General features: G+C 44.7%; 2 protein-coding genes across 10 annotated transcripts in view; both read left to right on the forward strand.

Moving 5' to 3' along the window:
- LOC310844292 (neurotrypsin-like) overlaps window positions 1–7,002 on the forward strand; it is a 44,656-nt gene extending 37,654 nt beyond the window's left edge. For both annotated transcript variants that reach the window (XM_083738325.1, XM_083738326.1), the window contains 3 exons: window positions 1,719–1,841; window positions 2,206–2,486; window positions 4,255–7,002. In XM_083738325.1, the coding sequence (XP_083594451.1) occupies window positions 1,719–1,841; window positions 2,206–2,486; window positions 4,255–4,565 (715 nt within the window). In that variant the 3' untranslated portion in view covers window positions 4,566–7,002. The remainder of the gene's footprint in view (window positions 1–1,718; window positions 1,842–2,205; window positions 2,487–4,254) is intronic.
- Window positions 7,003–11,906: 4,904 nt separating this feature from the next.
- Window positions 11,907–15,548, forward strand: part of ZSWIM8 (zinc finger SWIM-type containing 8) — a 62,923-nt gene continuing 59,281 nt past the window's right edge. For 7 of the 8 annotated variants that reach the window (XM_083738214.1, XM_083738215.1, XM_083738216.1 and 4 more), the window contains exon 1: window positions 12,065–13,449. In XM_083738214.1, coding sequence (XP_083594340.1) covers window positions 13,272–13,449 — 178 coding nt within the window. In that variant the 5' untranslated portion in view covers window positions 12,065–13,271. Of the gene's footprint in view, window positions 13,450–15,548 lie in introns of all 8 variants that reach the window. The other variant, XM_083738220.1, reaches the window with a different exon arrangement.

The raw sequence follows: 15,548 nt of genomic DNA on the forward strand, positions 1-15,548 counted from the left end.
AAAGACATTGAACCTAGCTCTAATGAAGGCATATCGGTGAGACACGGCCATAAGCGATGTTAAGTAGGATGGGGCGCGGTAGATAGGGGTTATGCCGAAATTTAACGACGAGCAGGCTCCACCACCAGCTATGAAATTTTGGTATAGCTCTGCATCATCCAGCCTTTGATTTATACACCTTTTTGCCACATTTAGATCCAGTTTGAGCAATTCAGAGGGCTTGGCCAATCTAGGTAATTGCTCCTCCGTGTCCTTTCCCACAGAGCAGAGTCTATTCAGTAAAGTTATACCGGGGAGCTTGGGACAATGATGGGAAGATGGTTCAAATGCAAGTGATGGGAAACTCAAGCCATATTAAAAAAATACAAGTGAGATCTTGCATTTGAGCCTGTACTGTGTCAATGATGGTGATGACAAAAACATAAACCCTTTTCTGCCAGTATTGCATTTATGCAGTGCCACCCAGTGGAGTTGGGACGCGGGTGGCGCTGTGGGTAAAAGCCTCAGCACCTAGGGCTTGCCGATCGAAAGGTCGGCGGTTCGAATCCCTGCGGCGGGGTGCGCTCCCGCTGCTCGGTCCCGGCGCCTGCCAACCTAGCAGTTCGAAAGCACATCAAGGTGCAAGTAGATAAATAGGGACCGCTTACTAGCGGGAAGGTAAACGGCGTTTCCGTGTGCAGCTCTGGCTCGCCAGAGCAGCGATGTCACGCTGGCCATGTGACCCGGAAGTGTCTCCGGACAGCGCTGGCCCCTGGCCTCTTAAGTGAGATGGGCGCACAACCCCAGAGTCTGTCAAGACTGGCCCATACGGGCAGGGGTGCCTTTACCTTTTACCTTACCCAGTGGAGTTACTTTGAGTGGTTTGGGGCTTTCTTTATCTAGGCCCAGAGGCTGGTTTTAAGAAGCCATAATTGGCACATTGTTTTGGCGGTGTGTTTTGAGAATTAAAAAATATATATGCTGGCATCCATCATGATTTGGATGCTTTGGGCAGACTCCAGCCATAATTTATTGAATGAATTTCATTACTGAGGACTAAGGTTATAACAGAAAAGGTGCTTGCAGGAATGCGATATATTGCCTATTTGCTTGCTCTGTGCACCTCTTGGCTCATAATAATAATAAGAAGACTGGGAAGAAGAGGGGTGGCTTACTGAGCCCAGTAGGCATTGAATGCCTTGTTCTGAAAGGAGGCAGTTTTAAACCACTCTGAAAGCAATGGTCTCTGAACTCTGATTATTTTTCCAAGCGTCTTCAGGTTGGATTTGGGGGCAAGGTGTTTGCATATGTCTAGGGATTCTTACATTCCTTTATCTAGATCCATTTTGGTCCAGATTTGGTACTGAAACTGCCTTGGCTGTCTTGTTGGATGACCTGCCCCCAGTGCTGTGGCAGGACCTAAGCAGGTGCATTCTCTTTGCATCCTCTTATTGCCTTTTTCGCGAGCCTTCAGTTGAATACCCTTAGTGATGACCTCTGGCTGTCTGTACTTGTACAGCACCAAACACCAATGAGCTCATTTCAGTGCTGCTAGCAGTCATGATATTTATGCTGGTGATGCTCACTTTACTCTAGAAGGTTGTGCCACTAGCTAACAGAGTTTCTTTAAGAAAAAACACAAATTAATGAAGCATGGAGCATCCTTCACATAACCCTTCCTTCTGTCCTTATTTCGTCTACCTCTGTATTTTTCACGTTGCCTCCCATTTCTCTTTCAGAGGAGGCTGGCCTTGGCAGGTCTCGCTACGTCTAAAGGGGTTTCACAGAGATGCTCGTCTGCTGTGTGGAGCGACTCTCATCAGCAACTGCTGGGTGCTGACGGCAGCACATTGCTTCAAAAGGTAACAGGCTGTTTGCAAATAAAAGAGTCCTTAAAGTGCAGAAGTGCAAAGCACGATTGCCATTCTGTCCCCAACTCAAAACCGTCAACCTATGGCCCTCACCTAAAAATACCTACCTAAGTAAAGAGAGCCCACGATTGGCCACCTTTTGTGAACACAAGAGAGTGGCAGTCTTGAGATGGTGATCTTGTATATTCACATTAGTGCCATCAGTTAACATGATGCTTTGCAGAATATCATGAACAGAAAAGCTGGGTCTGTGCCCAGGGAGACTGCAATTTCAACGCTGAACAAGAAAAGGAGAAAAAGGTGAGTCATCTCTATGGATGAATAATGGACTGACTGATCATTCTCTCATGGCCAGGTTTGGAGTAGATGTACGGCGCTACCTGCTGCGTGTGGGAGACCACCACACTGGTGTGAGGGACGAGTTCGAGAGAGAGCTGCCGGTGGAGAAGATTGTCCTTCATAGGAACTACCAGTCTAGCAGCAACGACAATGACATTGCTTTAGTCAGAATTCGGGGCAAAAGCGGCAGCTGTCTTTCCTTCAGCCACCATGTCCTTCCTGTCTGCCTTCCTGAGAGGAAGGAGAAGTCTTCTATAGATAGACAGGCCTGTGTCATATCTGGCTGGGGAGATACAGGTAAGTTGTAGATTGTGTCAGGATTTTTCACATGGAAAGAGATAGTAAGATTTGGGGTGTCTGTTCTACCCAGCTTTGGATAATCTTTTAGGGCGCTCACTATATAGAGACAAATTCAGCATTAAATTAAAGCACAAAACAAGCTGATTTGCAGGAAAAACAGTCTTTTTGCCAAATTCATTTTAAATTCTGCTAAAGAAAAAGATTGAGGTAAACACAGTCCGCACTAGCCGTTGGCTGAGAACTCTGGCAATTAATTTAAATACCCTCCCTGCTCATCTGATAGGGCATTTATTGAGATATTTGCAAACATTCCAGTTGTTGGAAGGTTTAAAAATTGCCAACGTATAAGGCCTGGGAACAGATGCACCCATTTGCCACTGTTGGGAAATAGAGGGACAGGCAACGCCATCAAATGTGCTGATTAGACTGAGTGTATAACTGCGGTGTCTCTGTATCATAGCAGTATGTGAACTACATGTATTTGCTAAGTGCTTGGGAAGATGTTGGAGTGTATGAAGGAAGAATGGGCACAGGAAAGGCCATGCACAGGAAATCTACCCACAAATTTATGCAGGTTTCTGTTTCTGTTTTCATAGTTGCAAGGTTTAAGAGGGATAATCTCAGATAGACACTACTGATTAGGCTGCCAGCTACCCTGGTGTTATAGAACTCTGCAGATGATCACATAATACACATGGATTATTCCCAGATCTCAGTTTGCATGTCCCCAGATCACCCTGATTCTTTGCCTATGATCAGCAGCATGTAGGAAGTAGTGCTCCAGCAACCACTGCAAGATCACTCTGCTCTACAAGGATTTGGGCAGTTCACTTTGCAGAATTAATGTATGCCTAGACACATGATAGGGACGCGGGTGGTGCTGTGGGTTAAACTACAGAGCCTAGGACTTGCCGGTCAGAAGGTCGGCGGTTCGAATCCCTGCGATGGGGTGAGCTCCCGTTGCTCGGTCCCAGCTCCTGCCAACCTAGCAGTTTGAAAGCACATCAAAGTGCAAGTAGATAAATAGGTACCGCTCCGGCGGAAAGGTAAACGGTGTTTCTGTGCGCTGCTCTGGTTCGCCAGAAGCAGCTTACTCATGCTGGCCACATGACCTGGAAGCTGTACGCCAGCTCCCTCGGCCAATAAAGCGAGATGAGCACTGCAACCCCAGAGTCGGTCACGACTGGACCTAATGGTCAGGGGTCCCTTTACCTTTAGACACATGATGCTAGTTACAGCTAACCTTTGTGTATCCTGTCTTGTAAACACATCCAGCATTTTGCCAGCTTTTTATTTAAACCTGCTCCCCTGCCCTATAAAAACACATTACAGTCATACCTTGGTTGTCAAACAGAATCCGTTCCAGAAGTCCGTTCGACTTCTGAAAACGTTCAGCAACCAAGGCACGGCTTCCGATTGGCTGCAGGAGCTTCCTGCACTCAGTCAGAAGCCGAGGAAGCCCTGTGGGATGTTCTGCTTCCAAAGAATGTTTGCCAACTGGAACACTCACTTCTGGGTTTGCGGCATTTGGGAGCCCAAACGTTCAACTTGCAAGCTGTCCAGGATCCAAGATACAACTGTATAAGAAGATCACATCAAAATCCACTTCACATTGCATTAAAATACCATCCTGGCCTAGGGAAGGATATTTTTTTTCTGTGTGTTAACCTAATCAAAATTGTGCAGGAGAACAATAGTTGTGTTTGGTGGGTAGGATTTTTGGTTATCTGAGCTGCACTAGATATATAACCTATTATTGTTTCAGGGAGGTCATACTCAAGGACGTTACTCCAGGGCTCGGTGCCCCTACTCCCAAGAAGAGTGTGCAAATCCCGTTACGGAAAGAAGTTCACTAATCGTATGCTGTGCGCTGGAAACATTTCTGAAGATAACCGGGTGGACAGCTGTCAGGGGGATAGTGGGGGTCCGCTAATGTGTCAAAGGTCAGGTGGACACTGGGTAATTCTAGGGATCACTTCCTGGGGATATGGGTGTGGGCGAAAAGACTCTCCTGGTGTTTACACAAAAGTCAGCAAATTTGTGCCCTGGATCAAGAAGGTGACCAAACTGATATAAGACCATTCAATCCAAAGATGGATTTGTGTTGTTTTACTCAGCAGTATTTGGGCAGTGGCTTAGAAGAATGTCTTCATTTTGTCTCTGGTTGGGTGTCTGTTTTTTGCTGGTACCTAAACAAGGTTCGTTTGCAAGCGGGCAGCAAGAAAATATTTTACGCTACTGATAGGAGAAGGTGAATGAAAATTTAACATCCTTGTGGCTGATGTATTCATACCAAGTTCTGTTTATTGAAAGAACAAGTGCTGGCAATGCCACTCTTTCCAAAAGAGCTGCCACACTTCTTCAGGGCACAAGGGAGAATGGGCTTGGTCATATTCCATGGTGCTGCTAAATGGAATATTGGAATATTTCCTATGGAGTGTCCATTCACACAAACTTCTACTCTTGCTACCCCGAATTACTCTGTACGGTTCACACCAGATCACCTGTATGGTTTCAGCTACCTGCTTTCTTCTGTTTCCACTCACCCTCTCAATCTTTCTTTTTAGGCAGCTATACAGTAAAGGGTGATATTGACTCAATTCAGATATCATGCCAAATCGTGGTTTGCAATTAGCTGACAACCCAGAATTAGAAACTGTTGCTGGAAGTGGGATTGCAATCCATGGTTTATGCTAATCTCGGGTTGGTGCGATGCTTGATTTTATAGATACCACTCTGTCTCTAGAGTCATCTAGAGCAGAAATGGCTAACCTATGGCCTTCCAGATGTTGTTGGACTCCCATCATCCTTGACCACAGGCCATGCTGGCTGGAGCAGCTGGCAGCTGGAGTCTACAACAATAACTGTAGGGTCACAGGTTAGCAACCTCTAGAGGCTGCTGAGCCACAGGAAGAGAAGGCAATGTAGGAACGGATTGCTCTGAGAAAACAAAAATGGATAAGGAGCTTGCAGTGACTTGCCTTTTGTATGATTGGATGTTTAATGAAAACCATGATTTGACATGATGTCTGAACTGAGCTATTGTGCTTTTAATGTCACATTGCTCTCCTGGGTGGTCAGGGAAATTATTTTTTCCATAGAATTTCTGCTTCTCTCACACACTTCTCCTTTCCATATTTTCAATTTTCCCCGTCAGGTCAGTGAGAAAGTTTAAGGATGATGACTGGGAAGATATGTTTGACTTCTCCTCCCCCTCCCTGTTTAACATTTGCCTACATATCTCCTTAACATTATAACATCCCAGATGTTACATATATCAAGAGAACAGTTTTGGAGAGTAGCATTTGAAGTATCTTGCAGCTTTGGAAGACAGGCAGAAGTTTGTGAACAAATGCACCAAGCTAGTGTGGCAGGACAGAGAAACAAAACCTTGAGACAGCAGAAAACATAGTACTTTAAAGTGTTTGTGCCACTTTAACTGAAATGAATGAAACCAAATGTGGCATATTCATTTTATTCCCTCGTTTCTTTTGTAACATATGTACACTCCAGCTGGTCAGCACCATAAGATGCAGAGTTCTGAAATATATACTACCTGGAAACTTTAACTTGTGTCTTCCTAAATGTTTTTTTAAACACATTAGATGAACAGTTATGCAAATTACCACAGATGTTTGTTTGCGTTTGTGTGTTGTGTGTTACATTGCTGGCTAACTATTGCTTTGTGAGGCAGGCTGCTGGTTCATAGCCCAGAGTGGTCAGAAATGAGCTCTTGAAACTGCCTGAATGTTGAGATCTTCTTCAGTAGCCCTTCTGGGCCCGATGTAAGAAACAAGGCAGGGGATGAGCAGAGAAAGAGCCTGTCCACAGCAGCATTCATCTTTGAAATACCCCCACTCCAGGCTTGTGTGGTGCCAATTTTTTTACATGTCCAGGGTGTTTAAAGATCTGTTTGTACTGTTGACATCTTGGGAGACAATGGAGAAGTATACCTTTGGAGATCTCATCAAACCATTGGAGAATTACAGTGCCTGCTGTGGCTGTAGAGACTGATACAGGAGAGACACATGAAGGCAGATGAAGGCGTCCAGTTGTGCTGATGCACGTGTACCATGGTGTTTCTTCTTTCTATGCTCTTCCCTTTTAAGATACTGTTTTAAGAAAATAATTTGGATTTTACCTTGCTCTGGTTTTAATATATGGTTTTACCGTTCTGCTGTTTTGTTATTATTATTTATTTTATTGGTTGTTCTATTGTGCATTTTTATTTGTCAGGAACCCATCATGGTTTAAGTTTCAGATACAAATTTGTGCCATTAATTAGAAATGATTAGAAGATAGTTGGGACTGAGTTTCCCCTGAGCCTGGGAAAGAGGGAGTGGTGGAGGTGGCAGTTTTGGAAGAAACAAAGAGAAAGATTTGAGTTGGCTCCAAGGGGTAGCTCTCTGCAGAACAGATATGGGGAAGTACATTTGCCGCCTTGATGGAGTGCCTTTTTGACTCCACTTAGGTTTACTTGTATATTTGTAAATAAACTAAATATGACAAAGAAGAAGAAGAGTCTATGTCTCCAGTTCTTTCTCATTCAAAGGAAATCCACCCTGGGCAGCATTGTCACGGAATTTTTCACCACAACTCAGAATTAACAGCATTATAAAATCATGGTAAGATGTCTATGGTGTATAGCAGGCTTCTTCGGCCCTCCAGATGTTTTTGGTCTATAACTCCCATGATCCCTAGCTAGCAGGACCAGTGGTCAGGGATGATGGGAATTGTAGTCTCAAAAAATCTGGAGGGCCACGGTTGAGGAAGCCTGGTGTATAGTCCTAGTTAAACTGGGACCCTTATTGGTATTTATTAACTTCAGAGCTTTCCAAACTAGAAAATGTGGCTGTCTTGCCTAATCAAGGGAAAGGCTTTCAGATGCATGTTAGATGGCCACACCCATCCTTTTAATCTGAATTTACGCTCTTATATTCTAATAAATGTAAAAATTTTATTTTTATCATTGGATTTATAAAAGGAAATGAAAATAAAGTTGCTCTCAAGTCTCATATGCAAAGCGCCTCTCAAGTGGAAGAAGACTACTTCTCTCACTCTCATCACTGGGAATCCGTTGATAGCATGACCAGTTTTCAGAAACTAGCACATATGTTGATTAATGGTACAGTATTGTATCTTTTGATTAAAATTTTAGCTAGTGCAAAACAACATAGCACTGTTTGCTTACATCATCCACAAACCGTCCCCTTTTATTCAATTAAAGTCAACACACTATCCCTCCTGCAGCACTATAAAAGACAAGGCACAGTAATTACCAATTTGTCTGTTCTGTGTTATTAGCATGAGGTGTAATTACAGCTGCCAGTGTTAATTACTATCATCTCTTCCTCACAGCCTAGAATGTGCTTTTCAGACAATCTATTCACAAGGGGGGGGGGGTAAAATTCTGAATACCGAAGAACTAAAGGTCTAGTTACTGAATCTCTGTTATCTACTCTATTTGGGAATCCTGTTTGGGTCCAATAGAAGGCTGTAAGGAAAGCACCCAACATTGTTTGAAGAAAAATAAACCATATTTCTTAAAGCCATGACAGTCTCCACTGCATCTTCTTCTATCCTCCAAAGGGACACAGACCCTGTGTGGGGGCCTGGGACACCATGGACTTTTGCCACTGCTCTGTAGAGAGGGGCAGGCACCTGACCTTTGTACCAATATACTGGTTGTTGTGGTGTTAGTGACTGCATGAGCTATCTTCAGATCACAGCACAATGGGCTGCTGAATGTAGTGGTACCACGGATTAAGAACTTAATTCGTTCTGTTCTTAACCTGAAACTGTTCTTAACCTGAGGTACCACTTTAGCTAATGGGGCCTCCAGCTGCCGCTGCGCCGCTGGCATGCAATTTCTGTTCTCATCCTGAGGTAAAGTTCTTAACCAGAGGTACTATTTTTGGGTTAGAATAGTCTGTAACCTGAAGCATCGGTAACCCAAGGTACCAATGTATTGTCTTTCTACAATATCTTAATTCACCTATTTACACCTTCAGTCTGCGTGGAGGGAGTCCAGATCTTACGGCATGGTTTTTTCAGGAGGCAGCAGCGCAGCCTGCCTGCAGCCAGCATCCCCCAAAGATGGATCTCAGCTTTTTTCTTCCTCCTCCTTCCCAGAAAACCCTTTGCTGTCCCCCAGAGCAGTTACCCTGGCAACCTCCCCAATCCCCAGTCTCTGGTCATACCTGGGGGAAGGAGTTCCCTTATATTGTTAATGGCCCTCTCTTGTTTCCTTGATAGCATAGCTCTGCCAGGTTAGTTTGCATAAACCAGCCCAGGAATCCTCTGTCTGGCAAGCTCTGCAGTTTGTGTTTTAATCCATATCCCAATTAATAAAAATCCTTGTATTTATTCATTTTTAGGAGGGTATCCCCCCAGATCTATAAAAATATTTACATAATTATCAAACCATTGATGATCTAACTCTACACTGGACTTGCTGCCACAAACCTGACAAAACTATTGATGCTTCCAGTGAATTCTGGACCATCCAATAACCTTTGGAAAGCCCCAAGGTGCAGTGGCCATTTTGGTAAAGGATACAGATTGATGGAGGTTCTGTCATAAGAGTACACCCTTACCTAAAGGGATAGGGAAAGGGAAAGGGACCCCTGAACGTTAGGTCCAGTCGTGACCGACTCTGGGGTTGCGGCGCTCATATCGCTTTATTGGCCGAGGGAGCCAGCGTTTGTCTGCAGAAAGCTTCCGGGTCATGTGGCCAGCATGACTAAGCCACTTCTGGCAAACCAGACCAGCACACGGAAACGCCATATACCTTCCCGCTGGAGCAGTACCTATTTATCTACTTGCACTTTGACATGCTTTCGAACTCCTAGGTTGGCAGGAGCAGGGACCAAACAACGGGAGCTCACCTTGTTGCGGGGATTCGAACCGCCAACCTTCTGATTGGCAAGTCCTAGGCTCTGTGGTTTAACCTACAGCACCACCCGCGTCCCTTTCCTAGTCCCTAAAGGGATAGCCACTACTTAACTTACCTTGCAAATCTTCCCATGCCACCTAATGAGCAAGTAAACAGATTGCAGGGCTTTGTCTGCTTCTTTGCCTGATACATGACATTTTCAAGCAGTCAGTGTGGACCCCAGTATTCAGAGTGTTTTTGCTTTCTCCTGGAGGGAAAACACAGGATCCACCTGTTTGTTTTGCTTTGCTGCCTGTTAGCCACATGGGGCAGTAGTCAGGCAGAAAGTGTAAAAATAATCGAAAACTAAAAATAAAATTCCCTTCCAAAAATATTCACCTAAAAATGAAAGAAGCCTTGGGTTAGTATTAGCTGCTATCTTTTGTTGTGGAAGACGAGCCCAGACTGCTGCCTTATCCCAGCTGCGCTCAAGGGTGGCCCAAGACATTTTTGTGCCTGAGGCTGCCACCCCCCCCCCCCAATGTAGCTGGGGAGTTTGAATCTCTGTAAGAGCTTCCCTTCAACAAATAGCTGCTGCAAAGCCTTGCTGCTGGGCGTGGTGGGCTGCAAACTCCACAAGTGCACCCAATGGAACCTGGCCAGAGGGGGGCATTTTGGAGAGCTTTGGCACTGGATCCCTATGCCTGCAGGGGTGGGTGGAGACCAGTGGCAAAGTGGTCTCTGCCACTGGTAGAAGTGGTGGGGTTAGGTGGGATGCCTCCTCTTGTGTTTCTGCTGTCTGAGGCAGCTGCTTCTTCCTGCCTCATCTGTGGGCTGGCTCAGGCTACACTGAAGTCCTGGACTTCTCTGGTGTTTTCTATAGGCTGATCCTCACTTCCACCACCTGGCAGGGTCTGGCAGTACAATCTATGCATGCCTGCCCAGAAGCAAGTCCCACGGAGTTCAATGAGAGCTGAAGCACATTGAAAGCACATTCTTGGGCAAAAGATTCCTGCATTCTGGGGGGTGGAGGTTTGGATTAGATGACCCATCCAACTCTACAATTCTATGATACTCACACACCGAGCTGCAATTCCTACAGCTGACATAGAATTGTAAACCAACCCCAGTCAAGCTTGCAAAAATATACCATTTGTCTGATAATAAATGTTGGAAATGTAAAGAAACTGAAGGAACGTTCTTTCACCTCTGGTGGACCTGCCCTAGAGTTAAGGCTTTCTGGGAAATGATATATAACGAGTTGAAAAAGGTATTTAAGTATACCTTCCCTAAGAAACCAGAGGCCTTTCTTTTAGGCATCGTCGGCCAGAGGGTGTTAAAGAAGGACCGAACATTTTTTATGTATGCAACAACAGCAGCAAGAATACTTGTCGCCAAGCACTGGAAAACCCAAGATTTGCCCACACTGGAAGAATGGCAGATGCAACTGATAGACTATATGGAGCTAGCAGAAATGACTGGCAGAATCCGAGACCTGGGAGAAGAGGCTGTGGAGGAGGACTGGAAGAAATTTAAGGACTATTTACAAAAATATTGTAAATTGTATGAGTGTTAAGAAAGATGTAAGATTATTAACAATATGGCACCATTAAGTTAGTTAAAAGGAATATGAAGATAAATGAAAATATAAAAAAAGATAAATTTTGGATAAATATTATGTTAAAATTAAGCTTTTAAGGTTTGGGTAATATTATCTAAAATTAGGGACACAATATTGGAAAATTATAATATAAGAATTGAAACAAGGTGATAAATTGCTGGGTAAAGTTAAACCTGGAACGCAGGAACGAGAGATGCGAGGAAGTCCAAAGAAGTGAAGAAAATATGGTTATTGTAAAGTTATATGTTATTTTCTTTGTTTTTTTATTATTGTATTAAGAAAATCTTTAATAAATGTCTTTTTTTAAAAAAAAGAATCGTAGAAACCAAAGTTGGAAGGCACCCTGGGGTCATCTAGTCCAACCCTCTGGCCCTTCCTTACATATCTTTAGGCACCAGGCAAAATCATCTCTCTCTTCAACGAGGCTTTGGGGTGATGTGTGTTTGTATGAGGGGGGTTACTGGTTTGTTTTTGTTTTATTACATATTCTGTGTTTTCGTTTTGTAATTTTATGTTGCAGACAGCCCTGTGATCTTTGGATGAAGAGCAGTAGACAAACAGAATAATAAAAATAGTTGTTGTTGTTATTACTACTACTACTATTATTATTATTATTTATATGCTGCCTATCTGACTGGGTTGCCCCAGACACTCTGAGTAGCTTCTAGCAAATGATAAATAATAATAATGATAACAACAACCCCCTGCAATGCAGTAATACCGATCATCCATGACCCTACGCAAAACCACAGCGCTCCGAACGCGCGTTCCGCAGCCGTGACCCCAGGTAACCCTGCGCGGATACCTAAAGGAGCCCGGAAGCTTCCGTTTTCACAAGGCGACACTCGCGGGCGTCTCTACTATTCGCATCTCTATGGCGGGGCCGCCGCGGCTTCGTGGTATCTTCTTTTCCTCCCTCCCTATCTCTGCAGTCGGTCGCGCAGGAAGCCGGAAGCGGCGCGACCGGAAGCGAAGTTCAGCTGGGCGATAAGGAGGCGGGAGGGAGTGAGGAGGAGAAGGAGGAGGAGCCTAAAGGGCCGCTTCGCTGTGGTGGCTGTGAGGGAGGGCGGCGCGCGCGCTCGCCCGTGGCCGTGCGGGGAGGGGGGGTGGCCTATCGGGCGCGCGCGTGCGAGCAAGGGGGGCCATTTTAGCGCTCGCCCAGCGGACGGCTGAGAGGGAGGCGTCGGCGCGCCAGGCCCAGGCCCGGGTTAACCTACCTACCCCTTACTTCGCTTCGCGGAGCCGCCCCTTCTCTTCCTCCCTTCGCTCCGTCGTCGCCTTCGCCCCGCTCCAGGAGGGGCCCGCCGCCGCCGCCATGGCGCCCCCGTGAAAGGGATTCCATTCGCTGGGCCCGGACGACGGACGAGACAACCCCCCCCCCCGAGAACCCGTCCAAGGGCCGCTTCAGCTGCTTCTCTCGCCGCCGCCTGAGGCAGCTCCGTTTGTCTCCCCCTCAAGCTCGCGGTGGGGGGCGCCGCAGCCTCCCTATTTGCCGGGCCTCCCCGCCCCCCCCCCCCGCCCCACATATCTCCTGTCTCTCAACCCCACAGTTGCCTCTCTCCTTACTCGACCCCTTTCTGTCACACTCTCTGGCGGAGCAACAGCCTTCCTGCCCCCACCTCTCTCCCCTCCCCACCGCTCCAGCTGAGAGGCGTCCTGCGAGGGGCCTCGTTTCGTTTGCGTTTTTTTTGGGGGGTGTGTGTCAAAACTTCGGGGTGCGGTAGGGGGTAGGCATAGTTTTGCACATGTGCAGTCGCCTGACACCCCAAGTTCCCTCGCCAAACGCTGGTGGTTTATAGACGGGCCCCAGCGAGCCCCCTGTTTGCATGCAGTTTCCTCTGGGTGGGGTTTTTATTTTTTATATCCCTCCCCTTTTTTCTGCTTTTTTGGGGGGTTTGAAAACCTCGCTTATTTCAGCCTCTCCCGCGTTTTTGCTAAATACAGGTGTCCACATGCCAGCCAAGCCAAGGAGCGGTTTGCGGGTGCACTTTCCCCGTTCTTTCTTTTGAGGAAGCGGAGTTGTGAAGACGTCGCAGCTGTGGGTGTTTTTTTGGGTTTTGTTTTTTTAAAGTTGAGTGAATACGGTCAAAAATTTAGTTACTTCTGTCGCTGTAGTTGCTTGGGTTTTTGCTGGTGTTGCTCCTTCCCCCACCCACCTACTTAGCCTCCGGAGACAAATGAGCAAATTGAACTTGAAGTACTAATACAGGTTGTCCTGGAGTCCTGTCGCTGCACCTCTCTGAGAGAGAAGGCCTGCTTTTTCCCTTTCCCTGTTTTTTTGGATGTGATGGAACTCATGTTTGCAGAGTGGGAGGACGGGGAAAGGTTTTCATTTGAAGATTCTGACCGCTTTGAAGAAGACTCCCTTTGTTCCTTCATCTCTGAGGCGGAGAGCTTATGCCAGAATTGGAGAGGATGGCGGAAGCAATCTGCCGGACCCAATTCCCCCACTGTCAAAATGAAAGGTGAGTGGCTGGGTATAGAAAGGGGTTGATAAAAACACTGAGGATCGATGAGGTGCCTGTAGGCAGGCAACCAGTCAAGGTATGTTGGCAATTAGAAACAGGTGTGTGTTGAAATAGAAAAACAAAAATGTAACTTGGATCAGCTGCAGACTCAGACTTGCATTAAGTAAGGGGCATGATCCAGTGTTGCTTATTAGTCATGAACTTTAGCTGCACTCATATGCACACTAATTAGAGCTGCTTAAAATTTTTCTTTTCTACCCAAGATCTGCCATTGATAAGGACTGTCAGTGCTGCCTGCATCTTCTATGGTGTGGACTAGTTTTTTCCACAGTCTAATTAGGATATTATTTCCTAAATGAAATGCATTGCAATGATTACTAAGAATGTATAGGCATGTTACAGTGCAGCAAGACTGACCTAGTTATATACTTAATCTTTTGCTAAGGAGATTATACCTTGCTCTGTGATAGTTGTTCTTCCTCAGTCAAAGGTTAAGTTGGTGGTTCGCAACCTGTTTGAATGTTAGTTTTTGCATACTGGGCCCCACAGTTCACCATTGATGGTACTTTTACTCAGAGTAAGGGCAAAATGCAAGGAATGCAAATCAGGGATATAATAAACTGTTCTTGAAATCGAGCTATAATTTGCAATATTGTCATGCAATGAAAGTAATAATGATTCTATGAAGGTAAAGTCTGTCCAAAGGGGAAGCCAACTGTGTGTTCATGGATGGTACATTTGAACAACACTTTACATTCGGAGAAGTGCTCTTTTGCTATCGTGTGAACCCATGGTGGAATAATTTTTTGAACCAAATAGTTGCAAATAGCTTGTTGCTATCATCCAACTTTGGTCTTTTGGTCTCTCAGATTTAATTACTGTAACTCAGTTTTTTGAAAGCAGATATCTGAGGCTGCTACACAAATTATACCCTACCAAATACACATACAGTACTATGCATTTTGTGGCAGTTACAATCCAGCTCCTGTCTACAACATATTTTGACATACAGGCACATCATATGCATATATGAAATGTGTTGTGTTGCCATTTAAACCAGTGAGGAGAAATTGAAGGTGTGTAAAGAAATATTTGCAAGCCCAGTCCGTATTTTAAAGTTGATCTTTATTCTTGGTTGCATGTGGTGAAGGATCTGCTCAGAACTGAGCTTGATTTTACAAGTAGTATGCTCCCTGAAGAGTGTGCCAGGTTAAATTTCCTCAGGTATTTTAATTTGTGTAATGCCTAGGTTTGGTGTATGTTTTTAGCTGCTTCCTCATATTAGAGTTAATGTTACAGTACCAGTTTTATTGTAAATTATAAGGTCTTATTAATCATTAAAATTATTCATTATTTATACTTGTTCACCACCTTGGAATCTGTTGGATGAAGGGTAATATGTAATGTGTTAAATAAAAAAAAAATTTCAGATAAACATAATAAACAGAAATATCTGTAAGTAGTGTAACACAAAATACTGTGAAATATAAAAATATAGGTAAAATAAATGGAACTAAAAACAAGTATTCATAATAAAATTACACGTCAGGCTAGAATTGCTGAAACAAAGAAGTTTTTAGTAGGTCATATCAAATTGTGTCCCTCCCCCCAGCACTTGTTAGCATCTGTAGCTAGCACTGTTACCCACTTGTGAAAACATTCTTTGTAACTTGGGGAAGTTCAGGAATATGGTTAGGATTGCCGGATCAAAATGTTAAACTAGTATGTTTTCTTTGCACAGGGGTTGCCAGTATGAAACTACTCAAGGCTTACTTGATAGTTGAGATTATTTTGATGGAGAGCTTTGTTGCAGGTTGTGGACAATACTATACAGCAAAACTTTGTACTATATCTAGTAGTTATAGAATGTAGTGCATATAGTGCATTAATATATTAACTCTGATCATTGCTTAGGATGAGATAAGTGATTAACCTGTTGTCACTCGAGAGTTTGTGATCACAGACCAGAAGGTAACTTGTGCTGCTTTTAGAAAATGTTTGAGTTTGTCCCTTCTTTGGAAATAATGGTATTTTGCCTGGTGCCATGGGCTTTCTTTCCACTTAAAGTGACAACCTCCATGGATTTGGTGGAAGAT

This window comes from Podarcis gaigeae (assembly GCF_964106915.1).
Source record: "Podarcis gaigeae genome assembly, chromosome: 5".
Taxonomy (NCBI): domain Eukaryota; kingdom Metazoa; phylum Chordata; class Lepidosauria; order Squamata; family Lacertidae; genus Podarcis; species Podarcis gaigeae.